At 49.6% G+C, this 23907-nt stretch overlaps 1 protein-coding gene across 6 annotated transcripts in view; it reads right to left on the bottom strand.

Annotated features, from left to right (window-relative positions):
- The window catches only part of LOC134352622 (neuronal PAS domain-containing protein 3-like), a 751612-nt gene that overhangs the window by 5443 nt on the left and 722262 nt on the right, over positions 1 to 23907 (bottom strand). For all 6 annotated transcript variants that reach the window (XM_063059934.1, XM_063059933.1, XM_063059937.1 and 3 more), the window contains 3 exons: positions 14594 to 14700; positions 11543 to 11690; positions 2418 to 2533 (listed from right to left, as the gene is read on the bottom strand). In XM_063059934.1, coding sequence (XP_062916004.1) covers positions 2418 to 2533; positions 11543 to 11690; positions 14594 to 14700 — 371 coding nt within the window. The remainder of the gene's footprint in view (positions 1 to 2417; positions 2534 to 11542; positions 11691 to 14593; positions 14701 to 23907) is intronic.

Genomic DNA, 23907 nt, shown 5'->3' with positions numbered 1-23907 from the left:
ACACCGGATTCATGAAGTACAACTTCCCTTTCTCAACCACGTCCCTACCTCAGGAGAACAGCACAGCACAATTCCAGTCCACTTTGCACTGGAATGGACTCCCTTTTTATTCTAATTGTGTTCTTTCTCGTATAATTTATGTTAATACTTTTCTCGTGAGCGATGTGTCTCTAAAGCTGTGTGCTCGTGAAGCTGCCGCAAGTAAGTCTTTCATTTATACTTGTGCTGGAATAGAGTCAACGAGCTCTACAGCACAGAAACAGGCCCTTCGGCCCATCTAGACCATGCTGAATGTTCTGCCTTGCCCCATCTACCTACGCCCAGACCATAGCCCTCTTACCTTATATAATCCTACAGCACCAAAACAGGTGTCTAGTCCCAACTATTATTCTGCCTAGTCCCATCAACCTGCATCTGTGTCACAGCTCTCCATACCCTATAGAGCACTACAGCACAAAAGTAGGCCCTTTGGCGCACCTAGGTCATGCCAATCTATTTAATCCGCCTAGTTCTATTGATCTGCACCCAGACCAGACCCCTCCATACCTCAAAGAGCTCTACAGCATGGAAACAGGCTCTTTGGCCCATCTAGTCTGTGCTGTAGTACTCTACAATGTGCCTGTGCATATGACAACAAGCTACAAACTTTGAAAAAGTTTCACAGGACCGTAAACGATATAAGTTTGGGTTTCTTGCAGTTTACCCTCTCCAAACCCCTCAGTTTTCTATACCTCAGTTATGTTCCCTCTTAATCGCCTCTGCTCCGGGAAAAAAATGGTACAACAGCAGTCAGCGTAGCCTATTACGGTGTCAGCAACACAGATTCGATTCCCGCCACTGTCTGTAAGGAGTTTGTGTGTTCTCCCTGTGACCGCGTGGGATTGTATGCCACTTTATGGACATACAATTAATGTATGTAAGTGAGCTATCCTATATATCTATTATTTTTTATTAATGCCTTCTTTATCTGTTTTTCTTGTGCTGATTCAGATCCGCAGTAACAGTTATTTCATTCTCCTCACACTCGTGTACAGGAGTTTGTACGTTCTCCCCGTGACCGCGTGGGTTTCCTCTGGGTGCTGAGGGAAAATACAGAAATCCGGAATTGCAGTCCTACGTCGAGCTCAATGCTAACTGGTGACTCCTGCGATGCTGCTGGTGTCAAACTGTATCGGTCTCTGCTGTTCCTGTGGGTTCATCAGATGCGTGGAGAGGGGGAGCCTGCTACCTGGGCAACAGCTTGTTCTCCCTGTAGTACAGCCCAGGCTTGCATATCTACACAGCTAGGGTGCAACATCCACGGTTGACCTTGAACAACGGATGCCTCATTCACATCTGAGGTAATGCAATTGTTGACTAAATAGTGCAACACCTCCTCTCCCCCTTTACACCCTCCTCTAAGGTACCGGTGACCTGTTTCCATCCAGGGGGTCAGTGTGGACATGGTGGAGGATTACAAATACCTGGGGATATGAATTGACAATAAACTGGACTGGTCAAAGAACACTGAGGCTGTCTACAGGAAGGGTCAGAGCCGTCTTTATTTCCTGAGGAGACTGAGGTCCTTTAACATCTGCCGGACGATACTGAGGTTGTTCTACGAGTCTGCGGTGGCCAGTGCTATCATGTTTGCTGTTGTGTGCTGGGGCAGCAGGCTGAGGGTAGCAGACACCAACAGAATCAACAATCTCATCCGTAAGGCCAGTGATGTTGTGGGGATGGAACTGGACTCTCTGACGGTGGTGTCTGAAAAGAGGATGCTGTCCAAGTTGCATGCCATCTTGGTCAATGTCTCCCATCCACTACATAATGTACTGGTTGGGCACAGGAGTACGTTCAGCCAGAGACTCATTCCACCGAGATGCAACACAGAGCGTCATAGGAAGTCATTCCTGCCTGTGGCCATCAAACTTTACAACTCCTCCCTTGGAGGGTCAGACACCCTGAGCCAATAGGCTGGTCCTGGACTTATTTCATAATTTACTGGCATAATTTACATATTACTATTTAACTATTTATGGTTCTATTACTAATTATTTATAGTGCAACTGTAACGAAAACCAATTTCCCCCAGGATCGATAAAGTATGACTGTGACTATGACTCTGAGTTTCATGAAAATTCCAGACCCTGGGACACTGCAGTTCCTGCCCACCCTTCAGGCCAGTGTCTCGGTGAGAGCAACAGCTTCATAACCCCTATGAAAGTCACTGAGTTCCCAAGGACTTTGCTGCAAATCCATGCCTTCTCGACCCGTGCAAGCATGCAGACAACTGAGTTTGGGGTCCTTCAACCCACGGACCACAAGCTCTGATTGGCTTGCAGTTGGATTGGCTTCAGGGTCTGCAATCAGACGCTCTGGCCAAGGGGATGGGATTGGTGCTTCACAGGGGGGCGTGGGTTGCGAGATTTCTTTACCTATGTGCTCCCGAGAGTCGGACTCCGAATCTGACAACACCAGCTGCTTGGAAGCTTTGATGGACGATAGCGGGAGCTGTGAGATATCCATCGGAGTGTCTCGAAGCTCCGGTTTGCTATAAGGGCAAAAGAAAAATAGTACGTCACCATTCATCGCACAAGGCAGGTTTACCACAGGCACCGTGGGTAAGCGCGAGACTACTACACCTCAGGATGTCACGGTTCAGAGTTCAGAGTTCAATTCTGACGCCTGGTGTGGTAAGTTTGTACGTTCTTCCCGTGGGCATGAGGGTTTCCTCCCACATTCCGGTTAGTAGGTTAATTGGTCATTGTAAATTGTCCCGTGGTTATGCTAGTCTTATACAGATGGGTTGCTGGACGCTGCGGCTTATTGGGCCAGAAGGCGCTGTTCTGCGCTGTGACTCTAAATAAATACGCCACCGTTAAAGGGTGCTAAGGATTCTGAGGCAGAAGATCCTGCTACCATCAAGGAGCCTGAAGGCACACACTTAGTGATTCAGGAAAAGCTTCTCCTCTGCCATCCGATTCCTAAATGGACACTGAACCCATAAACACTATCTCACTTTTTAAAGTATATATTATTTGTTTTCTGCAGCTTTTTAATCGATTCCATATATGTATACTGTAATTTATTTATTATTATTATTAAATTTTCTTCTATATTATATATTGCATTGAAATGCTGCTGCTAAGCTAACAAATTTCCCGACACACGTCGGTGATAATAAACCTGATTCTGATTTTGATTCTTGTGGGACAGAATTGTAATGTGAAATAAAAGTATCAAAGCCAACATCAAGAGTTAATTTTCAGTCGCTTTGGCCCATCAAATCCTCAGCAGCCACCGAAAACCCAATCACACTAATCCCATTTTATTCCCACCTGCGTTCCCAAAAACACCACCAAAGGTTTGTGAATTACCTTCACACTTGCGGTAATTTACCGGTGACTAGCGTAATGAATTACTGCGTCAGTGATTGGGGGTTCAACCCTCGGCGCTGTCTGTAAGGAGTCTGTATGTTCTCCCGGGCATCCAACTGCACACGGTTAGGGATGGTAAGTTGGGGCCATGATATGTTGGTTTTGAAAGCATGCTGACACTTACAGGCTGCCCCCCAGCACATTCTCGAACTGGGTTGGTTCTTGACACAAAACGACGTTTTGGTGTTTCGGTGTTCGCGTGACAAACAAAGCTAATCTTTATGGATGCACTTTGATGGGATGTGGGAGTGGCACTTGTTCTGCTTGCCAGGAAAGAGATCTGTGGGGAGGGACGAATGGACAAGGGAGTCACGTAGGGGGGAGTAGGGAAAGATATGCTTGGTGGTGGGATTCTGTTGGAGATGGCAGAAGTTGTGGAGAATTATGTGCTAGACCTGGAAGCTGGTGGGGCAGTAGGTGAGGACAAGAGGAACCCTATTCCTGGTAGGGTGGTGGGAGGATGGGGTAAGAGTAGACGTGCATGAAATGGAAGAGATGAGACTGAGGGCCATGTTGACGGTGGAGGAAAGGAAGCCCCTTTCTTTGAAGGAGGACTTCTCCTTAGTTCTCAAATGAAATGCCTTGTCCTGAGAGCAGATGCAGCGGAGACGGAGGAATTGAGAGAAGAGGCTGGAACAAGGTGGGACGAGGTAGAGTCCAGGTAGCTGTGAGAGTCAGTGGGTTTATAATAAACATCAGTGGATAAGCTGTCTCCAGAGATCGAGAAAGGGAAGGGAAGCATTGGAAATGGACGAGGTAAATTTGAGGGCAGGGTGGAAGTTGGAGGCAAAGTGGATGAAGTTGTTGAGTTCCGCGTGGGTGCAGGACGCAGCGCCAATGCAGTCACCGATATAGCGTAGGAAGAGTGGAGGAACAACACCAGTATAGACTTGGTAAAAGCACCACATCTCCCAGTGGCCGCCATTTAAATTCCATTCCCATTCCAATATGTCAGTCCGTGGCCTCCTCCACTGTTGCGATGAGGCCACACTCAGGGTAGAGGAGCAACACCTTAAATTCCCTCTGGGTAGCCTCCAACCTGATGGCATGAACATCGATTTCTCAAACTTCTGGTAATGCCCCACCCCACCATTCCCCATCCCTTTTCCTCTCTCTCTCACCTTATCACCACTCTCTTCTGCTTCTCCCTCTTTCCTTTCTTCCACGGTCTTCTGTCCTCTTCTATCAGTCACCCCCTCCTCCAGCCCTGTCTCTCTCTCACCGATCAACTTCCCAGCTCTTTACTTAACGCCTCCCCCCTCCCGATTTCACCTATCTTACTGCCCTCCCCCCACTTTCTTACTCTGACTCCTCATCTTTTGTTCCATTCCTGCTGTAGGGTCTCAGCCCCAAACGTCAACTGTTTACTCTTTTCCTGGCTTGCTGAGTTCCTCCAGCATTTTGTGGGTGTTGCTCTGGATTTCCAGCGTCTGCGGATTTTCCCTTGTTCGGGATTGGAATGCTGGAGCAGACTCGATGGGCCGAATGGCCTAGTTCTGCTCCTATGCATTATGGTCTTGAATGGGAGGTGGCCTCTGTCATCTGCACAGTACATGAGCCTTAAAAAAATAGGCACCGATTCTTTGAACGTTTCTCAGCACTGCGGGACGTCCCAAAGCATTTTATTTCGTGCAGACACCAGCAGTCAGTTTGGAATTGACTGATTACTGTCATATGTGCCCAAAAAGCTTGCATACTATCAGGACAGATCATTCCAAATGTACTGTACTGTGCTAGGGTGCTTAAGACTTTTTCACAGTACTGTATTGGTCAACATTGAGTCGACAGCTAGTTTGTAAATCTGGATGTTGGGAATGGTGAGGGTGGAGCGCTGTGGGAGGGGTGAGGGACATGGACTACAGTACTGTGCAAAAGTCTTAGGCACACACACACACACACACATATATATATATAGCTAGGGTGCATAAGGCTTTTGCACAGTAATGTAGTAATTTTTTGTATTGCACTAAACTGCTGTCACAAAAAAAGAATTCATGACAAATGTGAGTGATGATAAACCTGATTCTGATCTGGGTCTTTATTGTGGACTGAGAGTGGGAAGGGGACAGGGAGAGGGGAATCATGGTTGGGAAGAGGGGAAGGGAGAGGGGAGGGAGTGGGAAGCACCAGAGAGACATTCTGTAATGATCAATAAACCAATTGTTTGGAATCAAATGACCTTGCCTGGTGTCTTAGGGCTGGGTGTGTCTGCACCCACCCCTGACACTCCTTCTCCGCCGCCTGTCCCACACCCCTCCCGCGGTGCTCCACCCTCACCATTCCCAATGTCCTTTGTTCCCGCCAGATTTACAAACTCGCTCTCTGCTCCACGTTGACAAATACTGTGCAAAGGTCTTAGGCACCCCAGCTACCTATATCTGATTGATTCTTTTGCACAATACTTTAAGTACGTTGAGATAATTAAAAAAAAACAGAATGCAGAATGTAGTGCTAAAGTTGCATAGAGCACAGCACATTACATCCGTTCAGGCCCTTCAGCCCACAATGTTGTGCTGACACATTTTAAGCCCCTCCAAGATCACTGTAACCCCTTCCCTGCGGCATAGCCCTCCACTTCTCTATCTGCTAGATAAAGGGGTACGGCAAGGCAGATTGTGAGATCAAGAGTTTATCATACAAGAGGTCTATTCAAGAACCATTACCAGCTGTCTTTGAGCCTGGAGTGATGTGTCCTCTTGTACCTACTGCCCAGTGGGAGCGAGGAGGAGAGGGAATGACCTGGGTGGGAAGGCTCGGTCGGCTGCGGTACTGAGGCGTTGGAGTCGTTGGATCTGCAGTTAGCAAGATACCGTCGCTTTGCTTCAGTGAGGCAGGCTCGGGAAAGAACCTCCTCGGTTTACTGTGAAATAATTACTTCCCCACTGCTATCAGACTCCAACCACAGCCTTCTGTGAGAGATCAGGAGCTTGGACGTCTGTGTGATTGAGTGTGACTTTGTGTGTGTGAGAGAAAAACTGAGTATGTGGAGTCTGGAGTTTGAATGAGTGTGTGTGTGAGAGAGAGAGGGGGGAGAGACAAAAAGAGATTATGTGTGAGAGATTGTGTGTGAGAGGGAATGTGTGTGTGGGAGAGAGATTGTGAGTTTGTGTGTGTGTGAGAGAGATATTGTGTCTGAGTGTATGAGAGAGAGATTGTGTGAGTGTGTGTGAGAGTTTGTGTGTGTGTGTGTATGAGAGAGAGGGAATGCATATAAAGAGAGATTACGTTTGAATGTGTGTGCGTGTGTTCAAATGTGTGTGTGAGAGATTATAAATTTGAGTATATGCATGAGTGTGAGAGAGATTGCATGTGAGTGTGTGTGTGAGAGAGAGAGATTGAGTTGACACTGGAATGAAGAAACGTGACTCCTTCTGTTAGGGTGCATGTTAATTAGGGCTTGTAATTAATGCTTGCAATTAAAATATAAATTGCAGCAACTAATGCTTTTATGTTGAATTAGTCACAGCTAATTATTTGCAGTGTAGAGATTACTAAACAGTATTGCAGAGATGACATTTCGTTCTCCCCTTTCCACAAATGCAATGGGGACTGAAAATGCAGGCTGTGCAGTAACATTTCCAGATTTATTTCTCTGAAGGCACGGGGGGGGGGGCGGGGTGGGGGTGTGATTAAGAGACTGTAGTGAAGCATAAATCACAGGTTTGATGGCGGGGCTGCTGTGTATCAGGCAGACTCTGTGCTAGAGGAGACAATGTAAGACTTGCCAATATCAAAAGCCATGATACGGCAGCAAGGTCTGAGGAAAGCCTGAATTCCTGTTGACATCTGGGGGGACGTGTCTATGGCCTCTGCAGCGACTTGCCTGGCTAATACGATGCATTGAATACTGGGGCTTTGGGCTGCTCTAGGGAATTGGATCTGAGGAATCAATTTGCTTCAGAATGCTTTTGTTGTTGCTCGCTTCTGTTGTTAGCATGATTTGTTTTTTTCTTTTTCTGTGCGCGTTAGGGGTTGGTCTTTATTCTTTTTTAATTGGGTTCTTTCGGGTTTCTTGCTTTGTGGCTGCCTGTAAGCAGACAAATCTCAAGGTTGTATAATTTATACATTCTTTGTTAATAAATGTACTGTGATTGATGGATTGAACTCTGCACCACCATGGGTTAAAGCTGGTGCAAGACCGTTGGGCTGAGTCCCCAAGGACTCAGAACGCAGAGGAAGGCTTAGTAACCGGCTGGTGAGTGACCTGTGGCCACAGTGGGAAGGTTAGCTGACTGAACGACTGTGACATATCTCCTCTCTGTGAAGGTGCTGGACGGCACAGATTAAAACTGAGTTGATCTACCTTTCGAAGGAGGTTCACCCTTGACTGTAGACTTCAGGAGAGGGAAACCAGAGGTTCCTGAGCCAGTCCTCGTCGATGGATCAGAGGTGGAGAGGGTCAGCAGCTTTAAATTTTGACGATCCTGACCTGGAGCTACACTCTGACTTTGGTTCTTTGCGGGAATGGGACCTCATGACCGGCCGTTTCTTGATATTCCAAGGATGCGGCCTGGAAGACTGATGTGCCTTCAGGGTGCCGGATTTTCGTGGCTCTGGGGATGGGCTGATCCGAGGCCAGTGCCCGACTGAGGCGCTGCAGGACAACATGGAACATCGGGAGCAGTGGGTTCGCTGCCGGGGGCTGTGTGACTGGAGAGCTGCTCCTTTCTGGGGCACGGAACTCAGAAAAAGCGACGCAACAGACTTTTAACATCGTAAATATCAGCAAGTCATTCGTTATGTCTCCCCCCTCGCTGTGAAACGGGGACACCTCTTTCTCCCTTATTAGGGAGAGGGAGAGCCTGCGGTATGTCGAATTACCGGGTGATCGAGTAGTCTTTGGGGTACTGCAGGTCTGTGTTATTGATGTTTTGCTGCACGCTTGAGTGCTCGGTGGGGGGGGGGCGCGCTGATGCTTTTGCTGGTGGGGGAGTGGGGGGAGGGGTCGTTGCTTTGCTACTGCTTGTGCATGGGAGGAGGAAGCTGTGGTGGGGGGCTTTGGGGGTTCTAACATTTAACTATCACTCATTCTTTGGGGCACTCCTCTGTTTGTGTGGATGTTTGCTAAGAAGAAGAATTTCAGGATGTATATTGTATACATTTCTCTGACATTAAATGTACCTCTGAAACCTATTGAAATCAGAGGATCTGACCTGAACCCACCACGTAAGGGCAATTGTGAAGAAAGCACGACAGGGGCCTCTACTTCCTTAGGAGTCTGCAGAGATTTAACGTGACATCTCATACCTTGACAACCTTCTATTGTGTGCAGTTTTGGTCCCCTAATCTGAGGAAAGACATCTTTGCCATAGAGGGAGTACAAAGAAGGTTCACCAGATTGATTCCTGGGATGGCAGGACTTTCATATGATGAAAGACTGGATTGACTAGGCTTATACTCTCTGGAATTTAGAAGATTGAGGGGGGATCTTATTGAAACGTATAAAATCCTAAAGCGATTGGACAGGCTAGATACAGGAAGATTGTTCCCGATGTTGGGGAAGTCCAGAATGAAGGGTCACAGTTTGAGGATAGAGGGGAAGCCTTTTAGGACTGAGATGAGGAAAAACTTCTTCACACAGAGAGTGGTGAATCTGTGGAATTCTCTGCCACAGGAAACAGTTGAGGCCAGTTCATCAGCGATATTTAAGAGGGAGTTAGATATGGCCCTTGTGGCTAAAGGGATCGGGGGTATGGAGAGAAGGCAGGTACAGGGTTCTGAGTTGGATGATCAGCCATGATCATACTGAATGGCGGTGCAGGCTCGAAGGGCCGAATGGCCTACTCCTGCACCTATTTTCTATGTTTCTATGTTTCTATAGGTGTGTAGTGTGGTGGCTGCATCATGGCCTGCTTTGGGAACACCAATGCTTTTGAATGGAGGATCCTACAAAAGGTAATGGATTCGGCCCAGTACATCCCTGATAAAGCCCTCCCAGCCATTGAGCACAACTACAGGAAACACTGTCGTAAGAAAGCAGCGCCATATATTATATAGTCATCCATCATCAGAGATCCCCACCACCCAGGCCATGCTCTTTTCTCACTGCTGCCATCAGGTAGAAGGTACAAGAGCCTCAGGACTGGCACCACCAGGTTCAAGAACAGTTACTACCCCTCAACCATCAGGCTCTTGAACAAAAGGGGATAACTACACTCACTTGCCCATCCATTGAGATGATCCCACAACCAATGATCTCACTTTAAGGACTCTATCACATTATTTCATGTTCTCATTATTTATTGCTATTTATTTATATTTTCATTTGCACAATTTGTTGTCTTCTGCACTCTGGTTGATCTTTCAGTGATCCTGTTACAGTTACTATTCTATAGATTTGCTGAGTATGCCCACAAGGAAATGAATCTCAGGGTTGTATATGGTGACATGTATATATTTTGATAATAAAATTTACTTTGAACTTTGAACCCTGCTCTGTCCCCTACTAGGCAACAACATCAATAGGCCGGGGACACTAACTATTGTCTTAACTAGAATTGTTAAGCCCTGGTGCTTTCTGTTTAATCTGGTCAAGTTTATTGTGACTGGCCCGGGTTTTCCGTGTTCTATGGTAATCTAAAGGGGACTCTCGTTTAGCACGGGGCGGAGTCCTTGTGTTTGTAGAGAACGAATTATCTTGTGGTGTCACTCAGTCGTGCCTCCAATGCTCTGTTGGTATTCCTGTGTGTAACCTCTTGTTTCCGTCCCTACGTGGGTTCCTCTGGTCCTGGGTTCAGCCGTAGCCAGCGCTCAACGTCTGCCGTTCCTCCGCATCGGGGTCAAGTTGTTGCCAGCGCTCACCGTGACAGAGTTTGCCATTTCCTGCTCCCAGCCACAGTCGTTGCCGGCGCTCACCACAGCAGATACCGCCGTTCCTCCACTCCTGGGTTCAGTGCGCACTGTGACTAATTTTAAGATAATTGGAGGAAAGTGTGGGGGTGATTGGATGTCAGAGATAGTTGTTTTTAAACACAGAGTGGTGGGTGTGTGGAATGCACAACTGGGGTGTTGGTAGAGACAGATACATTAGGGACATTTAAGAGGCTTAGAAAGACACATGGATGATAGAAAATAGATGACTATGAGGGAGGGAGTGATCTTGATTAAAAAGATCGGCACAACATCGTGGGCCAAAGAGCCGCTCTGTATGATACCCTTCTATATTCTAGCTCAGCCAGTCAGGTAGCATCATAGCACCACTGTCTGGTATGGAGGGGCTACTACACAGGACCAAAAGAAGCTGCAGAAGGTTGTAAATCTAGTCAGCTCCATCTTGGGTACTGCTTACAAAGTACCCAGGACATCTTTAGGGAGCGGTGTCACAGAAAGGCAACGTCCATTATTAAGGACCTCCGGTACCCAGGACATGCCCTTTTCTCACTGTTACCATCAGGGGGGAGGTACAGAAGCCTGAAAGCACACACTCAGCGATTCAAGAACAGCTTCTTCCCCTCTGCCATCCGATTCCTAAATGGACATTGAACCCATGAAGACTACCTCACTTTTTAAAAATATACAGTATTTTTGTTCTGGCACGTTTTTTAATCTATTCAATCTATGTAATTGATTTACTTGTTTATTTATTATTATTATTTTTTATTTTATTTATTCTTTTTTTTCTCACTGCAAGATTATGTATTGCATTGAACTGCTGCTGCTAAGTTAACAAATTTCACGCCACATAAGATGACGAGAGGCATTGATCGTGTGGATAGTCAGAGGCTTTTTCCCCAGGGCTGAAATGGCTAGCATGAGAGGGCACAGTTTTAAGGTTCTTGGAAGCAGGTACAGAGAAGATGTCAGGGGTAAGTTATTTACTCAGAGAGTGGTGAGTGCGTGGAATGGGCTGCCGGCGACAGTGGTGGAGGCGGATACAATAGGGTCTTTTACGAGACTCCTGGATGGATACATGGAGCTCAGAAAAATAGAGGGCTATGGGTAAGCCTAGATAATTTCTAAGGTAAGGACATGTTCGGCACAGCTTTGTGGGCCAAAGGGCCTGTATTGCACTGTAGGTTTTTCTATGTTTCTATGCTGGTGCTAATAAACCTGATTCTGGTTCTGATTTCGAGGTGAGACTGCTCGTTGATGTTGAAGATAACGAGGAAGAACATGGTCCTCACCTCAGCACATGGTTCACCCAGATGATGTTCTTCTCGTTCCCATTCTTCACGTTGATCGAGATGGTGGCGCTGGACTGGACCCACATGTACCCTCCGTTCTTCTGCATCCAGCGGTAATACTTCGTGACCACCTGACCCTTGTTCAACACTAGGGAGAGAGGACAGCAGATCAGCGTCAACAGAACCCTGGATCGGGGCAAAAGGCTGGGCCAAAATCTGCCCCGTCGTGTAGAGCTACTGGGTTAGATGGTGCTGGGGGAGAGGGGTTACTGAGGGATGGTGTGAGGGAACTGGATTAATGTCAGCGGGGATACAGTCAGAGAGACGGTGCTGGGGGAGAGGGGTTACTGAGGGACGGTGTGAGGGAGCTGGATTAATGTCAGCAGGGATACAGTCAGAGAGACAGGCGGCTGAAGAAGAAGGGTTAGTGAGGGACATTCTGAGGGGTTTGGGTTAACGTCAGCGGGGATACAGTCGGAGAGATGGGGTGTTGGGGAGAGGGGCTACTGAGGGACATTGTGAGGGGGTTGGATTAATTTCAGCGAAGATACAGTCGGTGAGCCAAGGTGAGGGCGCTGGCCTGTCAGCAGCAATTTGGTAACTATTTCACTTTATTGGTTTCATTCCACTATACCCATCTTCTGATCTGATTGTCACACCTCCCCCTATCTGTGTCCCCTTCCAGTCTTTCTCACATTGCCCATCCTCAGGGTCTCCATCTCTCTCTCACCTTCATCTCTCTTTGTTCACTCTCTCTCTCCACCATTCCCTTTTTAGTCCTTTTCCCTCACTGCCCCCGTTCACTCTCTCTTTGCCTCTATCACCCTCGTTGCCTTTACTCTCGGGCCCTCTCTCTTTTCTCTCTGCATTCCTTCCTTGGCTGCCTTTCAATCTCCCTTTCCCTTTCGCCGCCTTCTTTCCCTCTCACTCCTTGCACAGTGCAGTGCATAAGCCTGAAGACTGATTTATACTTGCGCGTACGGGCCACGCGGTAGCCTACGCAAGTGGCCTACGCCGTTGTGAGCATTTATATTTGTGCGTTGGTGTGTCTGCGTTGCCCTGCAATTCACCGCCAAAACACTAGTTGGCGGTGGGGTTTCTATGCCACTGTGTTGAGTTTCTTCCTGTACTTGAAACAATGGCGACTGAAACTGAGCGCATCATGTTGGAGTTGGAGCTCACGTTGAGCGAAGAACGCTCAACTCACGTTCTTCTCTCTTCTCTCTCAATTCTGAAATGGCGGAGAAGAAGAAGCAACCGGAAATGCGTAGGAGGAAATGCGACGCTACCAAGCGGACCAATCACAGTTGTTGTGGTCTGCGTCGCCGCGATGCGTAGTTACATTTTGGGAGAGGTGCGCGTTAGGCTACGGCATAGAGTACAGCGTAGGGTACACGGCTACGCTATATCTACGGCGTACATTTGACGCAGAAGTATAATTTGGGCTTTAGGCATATATATATATTGCTAGGTTGCTGAAGGCTTTTGAACAGTTCTGTAATTGTCAACCATAAAACCACAAGCCATAGGAGCAGAATTAGGCCATTCAGCCCATCAACTTTGTTCCACCATTTCATCATGGCTGATACCGGATTCCATTCAACCCCATACACCTTCCCTCTCACCGTATCCCTTGACGCCCCGACCAATCAGGAATCTATCGACTTCTGCTTTAAATATACCCACCGACTTGGTCTCCACTGCAGAGTATTCCACAGATTCACCACTCTCCGGCTAAAAATTCCTCCTTACCCCTGTTCTAAAAGGTCGCCCCTCAATTCTGAGGCTGTGCCCTTCAGTTCTGGATACCCCACCATAGGAAACGTCCTCTCCACATCCACCCTATCTAGTCCTTTCAACATTCGGTAGGTTTCAATGTGATGCCCCCATTCTCTTCTAAATTCCAGTGAGTACAGGCCCAAAGCTGCCAAACGCTCCTCATATGTTAACCCCTTCATTTCCCGAATCACCCTCGTGAATCTCCTCTGGACTCTCTCTAAAGACAATACATCCTTTCTGAGATAAGGGGGTTATCTCAACATGGAACGGAGAGCGAGGTTGTAAATATGGAGGGAGCCAAGGACGTTGGGAATGGTGAGGGTGGGGCGCTGCGGGAGGGGTGTGGGTCAGGTGGCAGAGAAGGAGTGCCAGGGGCTGGTGATTCCAAACAATTGGTCTATTGATCATTACAGAATGTCTCTCTGGTGCTTCCCACTCCCTCCCCTCTCCCTTCCCCTTTTCCCAACCATGATTCCCCTCTCCCTGACCCGTTCCCACTCTCAGTCCACAATAGAGACCCAGATCAGAATCAGGTTTATCATCACTCACAAATGTCATAAAACTTGTTTTTTTTTGTGGCAGCAGTACAGTGCAATACATAAAATTACTACAGTACTGTGCAAACGTCTTAGACACCCTAGCTTTATATAATCCTCATCATCCAGGACATGCCCTCTTCTCATTACTACAGATACTCATTGGATGAATAGTACAGCTCCCTCTACACCGTCCCATCACACTCTCCCAGGACAGGGACAACACGGGTTAGATCCAGAATGAAGCTCCCTCTGCACTGTCCCATCACATACTCCCAGGACAGGGACTGCATGGGTTAGATACAGAGTGAAGCTCCCTCTACACTGTCCCATCACACACTCCCAGGACAGGGACAGCACGGGTTAGATACAGAGTGAAGCTCCCTCTACATTGCCCCATCACACACTCCCAGGACAGGGACAGCACGGGTTAGATACAGAGTGAAGCTCCCTCTACACTGTCCCATCACACACTCCCAGGACAGGGACAGCATGGGTTAGATACAGAGTGAAGCTCCCTCTACACCAACTGGAGATAGTCTGAATGCCTGGGGACTGAGACCTCTAAGTAAAGAAAGATATTTTTCTTTGCTGCCTTGCAGTTACGGTCAGTATATCCACTGACTGAATTGTGTTGTTGTGGACAATTCTCACTCATTGAAGTACTGTGTTCCTGGAGCAATGTGGTCCGTGTAGTGGGGCTGTCAGGGAATCGGGAAGGAACGGATTTACTCACAGTCCAGGTGGCTATGTCGGATCCCTTCCACATCCTCGGCATGAATGAAGTGATAGCAGTTCTTCCCAACCACGTCTGCCGTGGACAGGTCCATGTAGTCCGAGATCCTGGTAGATGTAACACGGATCAGAGGGAAATGAAAGAATTGCTGTTTCCAACAAGGACCTGAACCAGGCTTCAAGCCCCGAGCAGTAAGTGAGCTTTTCCTTATTCCCCCACACATTAAACAAAGGAAATCTAAACTAAAGCAGAACCAGACAAACTATTCCATCTTACAATTAAAATAGTTCCATCACACACTCCCAGGACAGGGACAGCACGGGTTAGATACAGAGTGAAGCTCCCTCTACACTGTCCCATCACACACTCCCAGGACAGGGACAACACAGGTTAGATACAGAGTGAAGCTCCCTCTACACTGTCCCAACACACTCCCAGGACAGGGACAGCACGGGTTAGATACAGAGTGAAGCTCCCTCTACACTGTCCCATCACACACTCCCAGGACAGGGACAGCACGGGTTAGATACAGAGTGAAGCTCCCTCTACACCGTCCCATCACACACTCCCAGGACAGAGCCAACATGGAGACACAGGAAACTGCAGACGCTGGAATATGAAGCTGCAAACAATCTGCCGATGAACTCAGATGGTTGAGCAGCATCTGTGAGTGAAAAAGGATTGTTGACCATTTGGGTCAAAACTCTGCATCAGGGACTCGTGTCCTGCTCCCATCACAATAGAACTTTCCTCCATACCTCTCCAACACTCCAACAGAGGGCAAGACCATAGGAACAGAAAGAGACCATTTGGCCCGTCATGTCCGTCCCACCCTTCCATCACGGCTGATTTATTTTCCTTCTCAACTTCATTCCCCCTCTTGTAGCGAATTCCATTTCCTCACCTCTCACTGTGTAAAAACATTTTTCCCTCAGGACATGTTTGGTCCAGTGACCATAGACCATAAGACATAGGAGCTGAATTAGGCCTGCCCTACCATTCCATCAGGGCTGGTTTATTATCCCTCTCACCCCATTCTCCTGCCTTCTCCCCATAAACATTGATACCCTGTCTAACTAAGAATCCATCAACCTCCGCCTTAAATATACCCAATGACGGCCTCTACAGCTATTTGTTGCAACAAATTCCCCAGATTCAGCAAAGGAATTCCTCCCCATCTGCACTCTCCATTCTGAGTTGGTGCTGTCTGCTTTTGGATCTCCCCAGCACTGGGAACATCCTCTCCACATTCACCCCATCGAGGCTTTTCAACATCCGATAGGTTTCAATGAGATCACCCCCATTTCCACTGACCTGGGAGCAGTTTCTATCTGCCCTGTACAGAACACCCATCGTCCTCTCATCATCACCTCCTCCATATGAGCAAGGACAGCAGCTCCTCTGTGTCTGATTTCCACCCACAAACTCCTCATTCGACAGACGCAGCCTTACATTGAAGTGCACTCATTTCTAACAAGCAGGCAGGTGCATAACGTGGATAGAGGGAGCACAGATCCCCACTTTCTCTCTACCACCTCTCCCCCTACTCTGCTCCCTCCACCTCCTCCCCCTCTCTCTCTATCTCTCTTTATCCCCCTCTTCTTCTTTCGCTCTTCCTCTCTCCCCTCCTCCTTTTCCTCTCTCTCCCTCCCCACCTCTCCAGCTCTCCTCCCACACTCCCTCTTTCCCCCTCCCTCTTGTCTCTCACCCCCCTTCCTTACTCTCACTCTCTTTCTTCCCCCTCCCTCACTCTCTGTCTCTTTCTCTCTCTCACCCTTGATCCATCACGGGCCATCTGTCACTCCCTCGACAATTTGAAGATAGGAAGTTGAGGTTCCCTTGGACGAAAAGTTGGAAACGTCCGGATCTTGTGCCAGTCAGTGAGGGTCTGTGCCCAGGGGCAGCAGTCGGGGGGGATGGGAGATGGACAGGGAGAGAGGGATTGTCCTGTCGGTTGGAGATGGACAGGGAGAGAGGGATTGTCCAGTCGGTTGGAGATGGACAGGGAGAGAGGGATTGTCCAGTCAGTTGGAGATGGACAGGGAGAGGGGGATTGTCCAGTCAGTTGGAGATGGACAGGGAGAGAGGGATTGTCCAGTCGGTTGGAGATGGACAGGGAGAAAGGGATTGTCCTGTCGGTTGGAGATGGACAGGGAGAGAGGGATTGTCCAGTCGGTTGGAGATAGACAGGGAAAGAGGGATTGTCCAGTCAGTTGGAGATGGACAGGGAGAGGGGGATTGTCCAGTCGGTTGGAGATGGACAGGGAGAGAGGGATTGTCCAGTTGGTTGGAGATGGACAGGGAGAGAGGGATTGTCCAGTCGGTTGGAGATGGACAGGGAGAGAGGGATTGTCCAGGTGGCTGGAGATGGACAGGGAGAGGGGGATTGTCCAGTCGGTTGGAGATGGACAGGGAGAGGGGGATTGTCCAGTCGGTTGGAGATGGACAGGGAGAGAGGGGTTGTCCAGTCAGTTGGAGATGGACAGGGAGAGAGGGATTGTGTAGTCGGTTGGAGATGAACAGGGAGGGAGCGATTGTCCAGTCAGTTGGAAATGGACAGGGACAGAGGTATTGTCCAGTCAGTTGGAGATTTGGAGATGGACTGGGAGAGAGGAGGGATTTTCCACTAGGTTGGAGATGGACAGAGTGGAGGTATTGTCCAGTAAGTTGGAGATGGACAGGGAGAGAGGGATTGTCCAGTCTGTTGGAGATGGACAGGGAGAGAGGGATTGTCTGGTCAGTCGGAGATGGACAGGGAGAAAGGGATTGTCCTGTCGGTTGGAGATGGACAGGGAGAGAGGGATTGTCCAGTCAGTTGGAGATGGACAGGGAGAGAGGGATTGTCCAGTCAGTTGGAGATGGACAGGGAGAGGGGGATTGTCCAGTCGGTTGGAGATGGACAGGGAGAGAGGGATTGTCCAGTCGGTTGGAGATGGACAGGGAGAGAGGGATTGTCCAGTCGGTTGGAGATGGACAGGGAGAGACGGATTGTCCAGTCGGTTGGAGATGGACAGGGAGAGAGGAATTGTCCAGTCAGATGGAGATTTGGAGATGGACAGGGAGAGAGGAGGGATTGTCCACTCGGTTGGAGATGGACAGGGGGAGAGGGATTGTCCAATCAGATTGAGATGGACAGGGAGAGAGGGATTGTCCAGTCAGTTGGAGATGGACAGGCAGAGAGGGATTGTCCAGTCAGTTGGAGATGGACAGGGAGAGAGGAATTGTGCAGTCAATTGGAGATGGACAGGCAGAGAGGGATTGTCCAGTTGGTTGGGGATGGACAGGGGGAGAGGGATTGTCCAGTTGGTTGGAGATGGACAGGCAGAGAGGGATTGTCCAGTCGGTTGGAGATGGACAGGGAGAGGGGGATTGTCCAGTCAGTTGGAGATGGACAGGGAGAGAGGGATTGTCCAGTTGGTTGGAGATGGACGGGCAGATAGGGATTGTCCAGTCATTTGGAGATGGACAGTGAGAGAGGGATTGTCCAGTCAGTTGAGCAGGGAGAGAGGGATTGTCCAGTAGTTTGGAGATGGATAGGCAGAGAGGGATTGTCCAGTTAATTGGAGATGGACAGGGGGAGAGGGATAGTCCAATCAGATGGAGATGGACAGGGAAAGAGGGATTGTCCAGTCAGTTGGAGATGGACAGGGGGAGAGGGATAGTCCAATCAGATGGAGATGGACAGGGAAAGAGGGATTGTCCAGTCAGTTGGAGATGGACAGGCAGAGAGGGATTGTCCAGTCAGTTGGAGATGGACAGGGAGAGAGGAATTGTCCAGTCAGTTGGAGATGGACAGGGAGAGAGGGATTGTCCAGTTGGTAGGAGATGGACAGGGGGAGAGGGATTGTCCGGTCAGTTGGAGATGGGCAGGGAGAGCGGGATTGTCCAGTCAGTTGGAGATAGACAGGGAGAGAGGGATTTTCCAGTCAGTTGGACAGGGAGAGAGGGATTGTCCAGCCAGTTGGAGATGGACAGGGATTGTCCAGTTGGTTCGAGTTGGAGAGGCAGAGAGAGATTGTCCAGTCAGTTGGAGACGGACAAGGAGAGAGGGATTGTCCAGTTGGTTGGAGATGGACAGGCAGAGAGGGATTGTCCAGTCAGTTGGAGATGCACAGGGAGAGCGGGATTTTCCAGTCAGTTGGAGATGGACAGTGAGAGAGGGATTGTCCAGTCAGTTGGAGATGGACAGGGAGAGAGGGATTGTCTAGTCGGTTGGAGATGGACAGGGAGAGAGCGATTGTTCAGTCAGTTGAAGATGGACAGGTAGAGAGGGATTGTCCAGCTGGTTGGAGATGGACAGGCAGAGAGGGATTGTCCAGTCAGTTGGAGATGGACAGGGAGAGAGAGATTGTCCAGTCCATTGAAGATGGACAGGGAGAGAGGAATTGACCAGTCGGTTGGAGTTGGACAGGGAGAGAGGGATTGTCCAGTCAGTTGGAGATGAACAGAGAGAGAGGGATTGTCCAGTCAGTTGGAGATGGACAGGGAAAGAGGGATTGTCCAGTTGGTTGGAGATGGACAGTGAGAGAGAGTGATTGTCCAGTCCGTTGGAGTCGGACAGAGAGAGTGGGATTGTCCAGTCAGCTGGAGATGGACAGGGAGAGCGGGATTGTCCAGTCAGTTGGAGATGGACAGAGAGAGAGGGATTGTCCAGTCAGCTGGAGATGGACAGGGAGAGGATTGTCCAGACAGTCGGAGATGGACAAGAGAGAGGGTTTGTCCAGACAGTTGGAGATGGACAGTGAGAGAGGAGGGATTGTCCAGTTGGTTGAAGAAGGACAGGCAGAGAGGGATTGTCCAGTGAGTTGGAGATGGACAGGGATAGAGGGATTGTCTAGTTTGTTGGAGAAGAACAGTGCGAGAGGGGTTGTCCAGTCAGTTGGAGATGGACAGCGAGAGAGGAATTGTCCAGTCTGTTGGAGATGGAAAGGCAGAGAGGGATTGTCCAGTCAGTTGGAGATGGACAGTGGGAGAGGAATTGACCAGTAAGTTGGAGATGGACAGGGAGAGGGGTTTGTCAAGTCTGTTGGAGATGGTCAGGGAGAAGGGTTTGTTCAGTCGGTTGGAGATGGACAGGGAGGAGGCGATTGTCTAGTTTGTTGGAGAAGAACAGTGCGAGAGGGGTTGTCCAGTCAGTTGGAGATGGACAGCGAGAGAGGAATTGTCCAGTCTGTTGGAGATGGAAAGGCAGAGAGGGATTGTCCAGTCAGTTGGAGATGGACAGTGGGAGAGGAATTGACCAGTAAGTTGGAGATGGACAGGGAGAGGGGTTTGTCAAGTCTGTTGGAGATGGTCAGGGAGAAGGGTTTGTTCAGTCGGTTGGAGATGGACAGGGAGGAGGCGATTGGCTAGTCGGTTGGAGATGGACAGGGAGAGAGGGGTTGTCCAGTAAGTTGGAGATGGACAGCGAGAGCGGGATTGTCCAGTAGGTTGGATATGGACAGGGAGAGAGGGATTGTCCAGTTAGTTGGAGATGGACAGGGAGAGAGGGATTGTCCAGTCAGTTGGAGATGGACAAGAGAGAGGGTTTGTCCAGACAGTTGGAGATGGACAGTGAGAGAGGAGGGATTGTCCAGTTGGTTGAAGAAGGACAGGCAGAGAGGGATTGTCCAGTGAGTTGGAGATGGACAGGGATAGAGGGATTGTCTAGTTTGTTGGAGAAGAACAGTGCGAGAGGGGTTGTCCAGTCAGTTGGAGATGGACAGCGAGAGAGGAATTGTCCAGTCTGTTGGAGATGGAAAGGCAGAGAGGGATTGTCCAGTCAGTTGGAGATGGACAGTGGGAGAGGAATTGACCAGTAAGTTGGAGATGGACAGGGAGAGGGGTTTGTCAAGTCTGTTGGAGATGGTCAGGGAGAAGGGTTTGTTCAGTCGGTTGGAGATGGACAGGGAGGAGGCGATTGGCTAGTCGGTTGGAGATGGACAGGGAGAGAGGGGTTGTCCAGTAAGTTGGAGATGGACAGCGAGAGCGGGATTGTCCAGTAGGTTGGATATGGACAGGGAGAGAGGGATTGTCCAGTTAGTTGGAGATGGACAGGGAGAGGGGGATTGTCCAGTCGGTTGGAGATGGACAGGGAGAGAGGGATTGTCCAGTCGGTTGGAGATGGACAGGGAGAGAGGGATTGTCCAGTTGGTTGGAGATGGACAGGGAGAGACGGATTGTCCAGTCGGTTGGAGATGGACAGGGAGAGAGGAATTGTCCAGTCAGATGGAGATTTGGAGATGGACAGGGAGAGAGGAGGGATTGTCCACTCGGTTGGAGATGGACAGGGGGAGAGGGATTGTCCAATCAGATTGAGATGGACAGGGAGAGAGGGATTGTCCAGTCAGTTGGAGATGGACAGGCAGAGAGGGATTGTCCAGTCAGTTGGAGATGGACAGGGAGAGAGGAATTGTGCAGTCAATTGGAGATGGACAGGCAGAGAGGGATTGTCCAGTTGGTTGGGGATGGACAGGGGGAGAGGGATTGTCCAGTTGGTTGGAGATGGACAGGCAGAGAGGGATTGTCCAGTCGGTTGGAGATGGACAGGGAGAGGGGGATTGTCCAGTCAGTTGGAGATGGACAGGGAGAGAGGGATTGTCCAGTTGGTTGGAGATGGACGGGCAGATAGGGATTGTCCAGTCATTTGGAGATGGACAGTGAGAGAGGGATTGTCCAGTCAGTTGAGCAGGGAGAGAGGGATTGTCCAGTAGTTTGGAGATGGATAGGCAGAGAGGGATTGTCCAGTTAATTGGAGATGGACAGGGGGAGAGGGATAGTCCAATCAGATGGAGATGGACAGGGAAAGAGGGATTGTCCAGTCAGTTGGAGATGGACAGGGGGAGAGGGATAGTCCAATCAGATGGAGATGGACAGGGAAAGAGGGATTGTCCAGTCAGTTGGAGATGGACAGGCAGAGAGGGATTGTCCAGTCAGTTGGAGATGGACAGGGAGAGAGGAATTGTCCAGTCAGTTGGAGATGGACAGGGAGAGAGGGATTGTCCAGTTGGTAGGAGATGGACAGGGGGAGAGGGATTGTCCGGTCAGTTGGAGATGGGCAGGGAGAGCGGGATTGTCCAGTCAGTTGGAGATAGACAGGGAGAGAGGGATTTTCCAGTCAGTTGGACAGGGAGAGAGGGATTGTCCAGCCAGTTGGAGATGGACAGGGATTGTCCAGTTGGTTCGAGTTGGAGAGGCAGAGAGAGATTGTCCAGTCAGTTGGAGACGGACAAGGAGAGAGGGATTGTCCAGTTGGTTGGAGATGGACAGGCAGAGAGGGATTGTCCAGTCAGTTGGAGATGCACAGGGAGAGCGGGATTTTCCAGTCAGTTGGAGATGGACAGTGAGAGAGGGATTGTCCAGTCAGTTGGAGATGGACAGGGAGAGAGGGATTGTCTAGTCGGTTGGAGATGGACAGGGAGAGAGCGATTGTTCAGTCAGTTGAAGATGGACAGGTAGAGAGGGATTGTCCAGCTGGTTGGAGATGGACAGGCAGAGAGGGATTGTCCAGTCAGTTGGAGATGGACAGGGAGAGAGAGATTGTCCAGTCCATTGAAGATGGACAGGGAGAGAGGAATTGACCAGTCGGTTGGAGTTGGACAGGGAGAGAGGGATTGTCCAGTCAGTTGGAGATGAACAGAGAGAGAGGGATTGTCCAGTCAGTTGGAGATGGACAGGGAAAGAGGGATTGTCCAGTTGGTTGGAGATGGACAGTGAGAGAGAGTGATTGTCCAGTCCGTTGGAGTCGGACAGAGAGAGTGGGATTGTCCAGTCAGCTGGAGATGGACAGGGAGAGCGGGATTGTCCAGTCAGTTGGAGATGGACAGAGAGAGAGGGATTGTCCAGTCAGCTGGAGATGGACAGGGAGAGGATTGTCCAGACAGTCGGAGATGGACAAGAGAGAGGGTTTGTCCAGACAGTTGGAGATGGACAGTGAGAGAGGAGGGATTGTCCAGTTGGTTGAAGAAGGACAGGCAGAGAGGGATTGTCCAGTGAGTTGGAGATGGACAGGGATAGAGGGATTGTCTAGTTTGTTGGAGAAGAACAGTGCGAGAGGGGTTGTCCAGTCAGTTGGAGATGGACAGCGAGAGAGGAATTGTCCAGTCTGTTGGAGATGGAAAGGCAGAGAGGGATTGTCCAGTCAGTTGGAGATGGACAGTGGGAGAGGAATTGACCAGTAAGTTGGAGATGGACAGGGAGAGGGGTTTGTCAAGTCTGTTGGAGATGGTCAGGGAGAAGGGTTTGTTCAGTCGGTTGGAGATGGACAGGGAGGAGGCGATTGTCTAGTTTGTTGGAGAAGAACAGTGCGAGAGGGGTTGTCCAGTCAGTTGGAGATGGACAGCGAGAGAGGAATTGTCCAGTCTGTTGGAGATGGAAAGGCAGAGAGGGATTGTCCAGTCAGTTGGAGATGGACAGTGGGAGAGGAATTGACCAGTAAGTTGGAGATGGACAGGGAGAGGGGTTTGTCAAGTCTGTTGGAGATGGTCAGGGAGAAGGGTTTGTTCAGTCGGTTGGAGATGGACAGGGAGGAGGCGATTGGCTAGTCGGTTGGAGATGGACAGGGAGAGAGGGGTTGTCCAGTAAGTTGGAGATGGACAGCGAGAGCGGGATTGTCCAGTAGGTTGGATATGGACAGGGAGAGAGGGATTGTCCAGTTAGTTGGAGATGGACAGGGAGAGAGGGATTGTCCAGTCAGTTGGAGATGGACAAGAGAGAGGGTTTGTCCAGACAGTTGGAGATGGACAGTGAGAGAGGAGGGATTGTCCAGTTGGTTGAAGAAGGACAGGCAGAGAGGGATTGTCCAGTGAGTTGGAGATGGACAGGGATAGAGGGATTGTCTAGTTTGTTGGAGAAGAACAGTGCGAGAGGGGTTGTCCAGTCAGTTGGAGATGGACAGCGAGAGAGGAATTGTCCAGTCTGTTGGAGATGGAAAGGCAGAGAGGGATTGTCCAGTCAGTTGGAGATGGACAGTGGGAGAGGAATTGACCAGTAAGTTGGAGATGGACAGGGAGAGGGGTTTGTCAAGTCTGTTGGAGATGGTCAGGGAGAAGGGTTTGTTCAGTCGGTTGGAGATGGACAGGGAGAAGGGGATTATCCAGTCGGTTGGAGATGGACAGGGAGCGAGGGGTTGTCCAGTAAGTTGGAGATCGACAGCGAGAGCGGGATTGTCCAGTCGGTTGGAGATGGACAGGGAGAGAGGGATTGTCGAGTTGGTTAGAGATGGACAGGGAGAGAGGGATTGTCCAGTCAGTTGGAGATGGACAGGGAGAGAGGGATTGTCGAGTTGGTTAGAGATGGACAGGGAGAGAGGGATTGTCCAGTTGGTTGGAGATGGA

Source organism: Mobula hypostoma, chromosome 10 (genome assembly GCF_963921235.1).
Source record: "Mobula hypostoma chromosome 10, sMobHyp1.1, whole genome shotgun sequence".
Taxonomy (NCBI): domain Eukaryota; kingdom Metazoa; phylum Chordata; class Chondrichthyes; order Myliobatiformes; family Myliobatidae; genus Mobula; species Mobula hypostoma.
The sequence above is the reverse complement of the archived record's forward strand: the minus strand, read 5'-3'. Positions and strand labels throughout refer to the sequence as shown.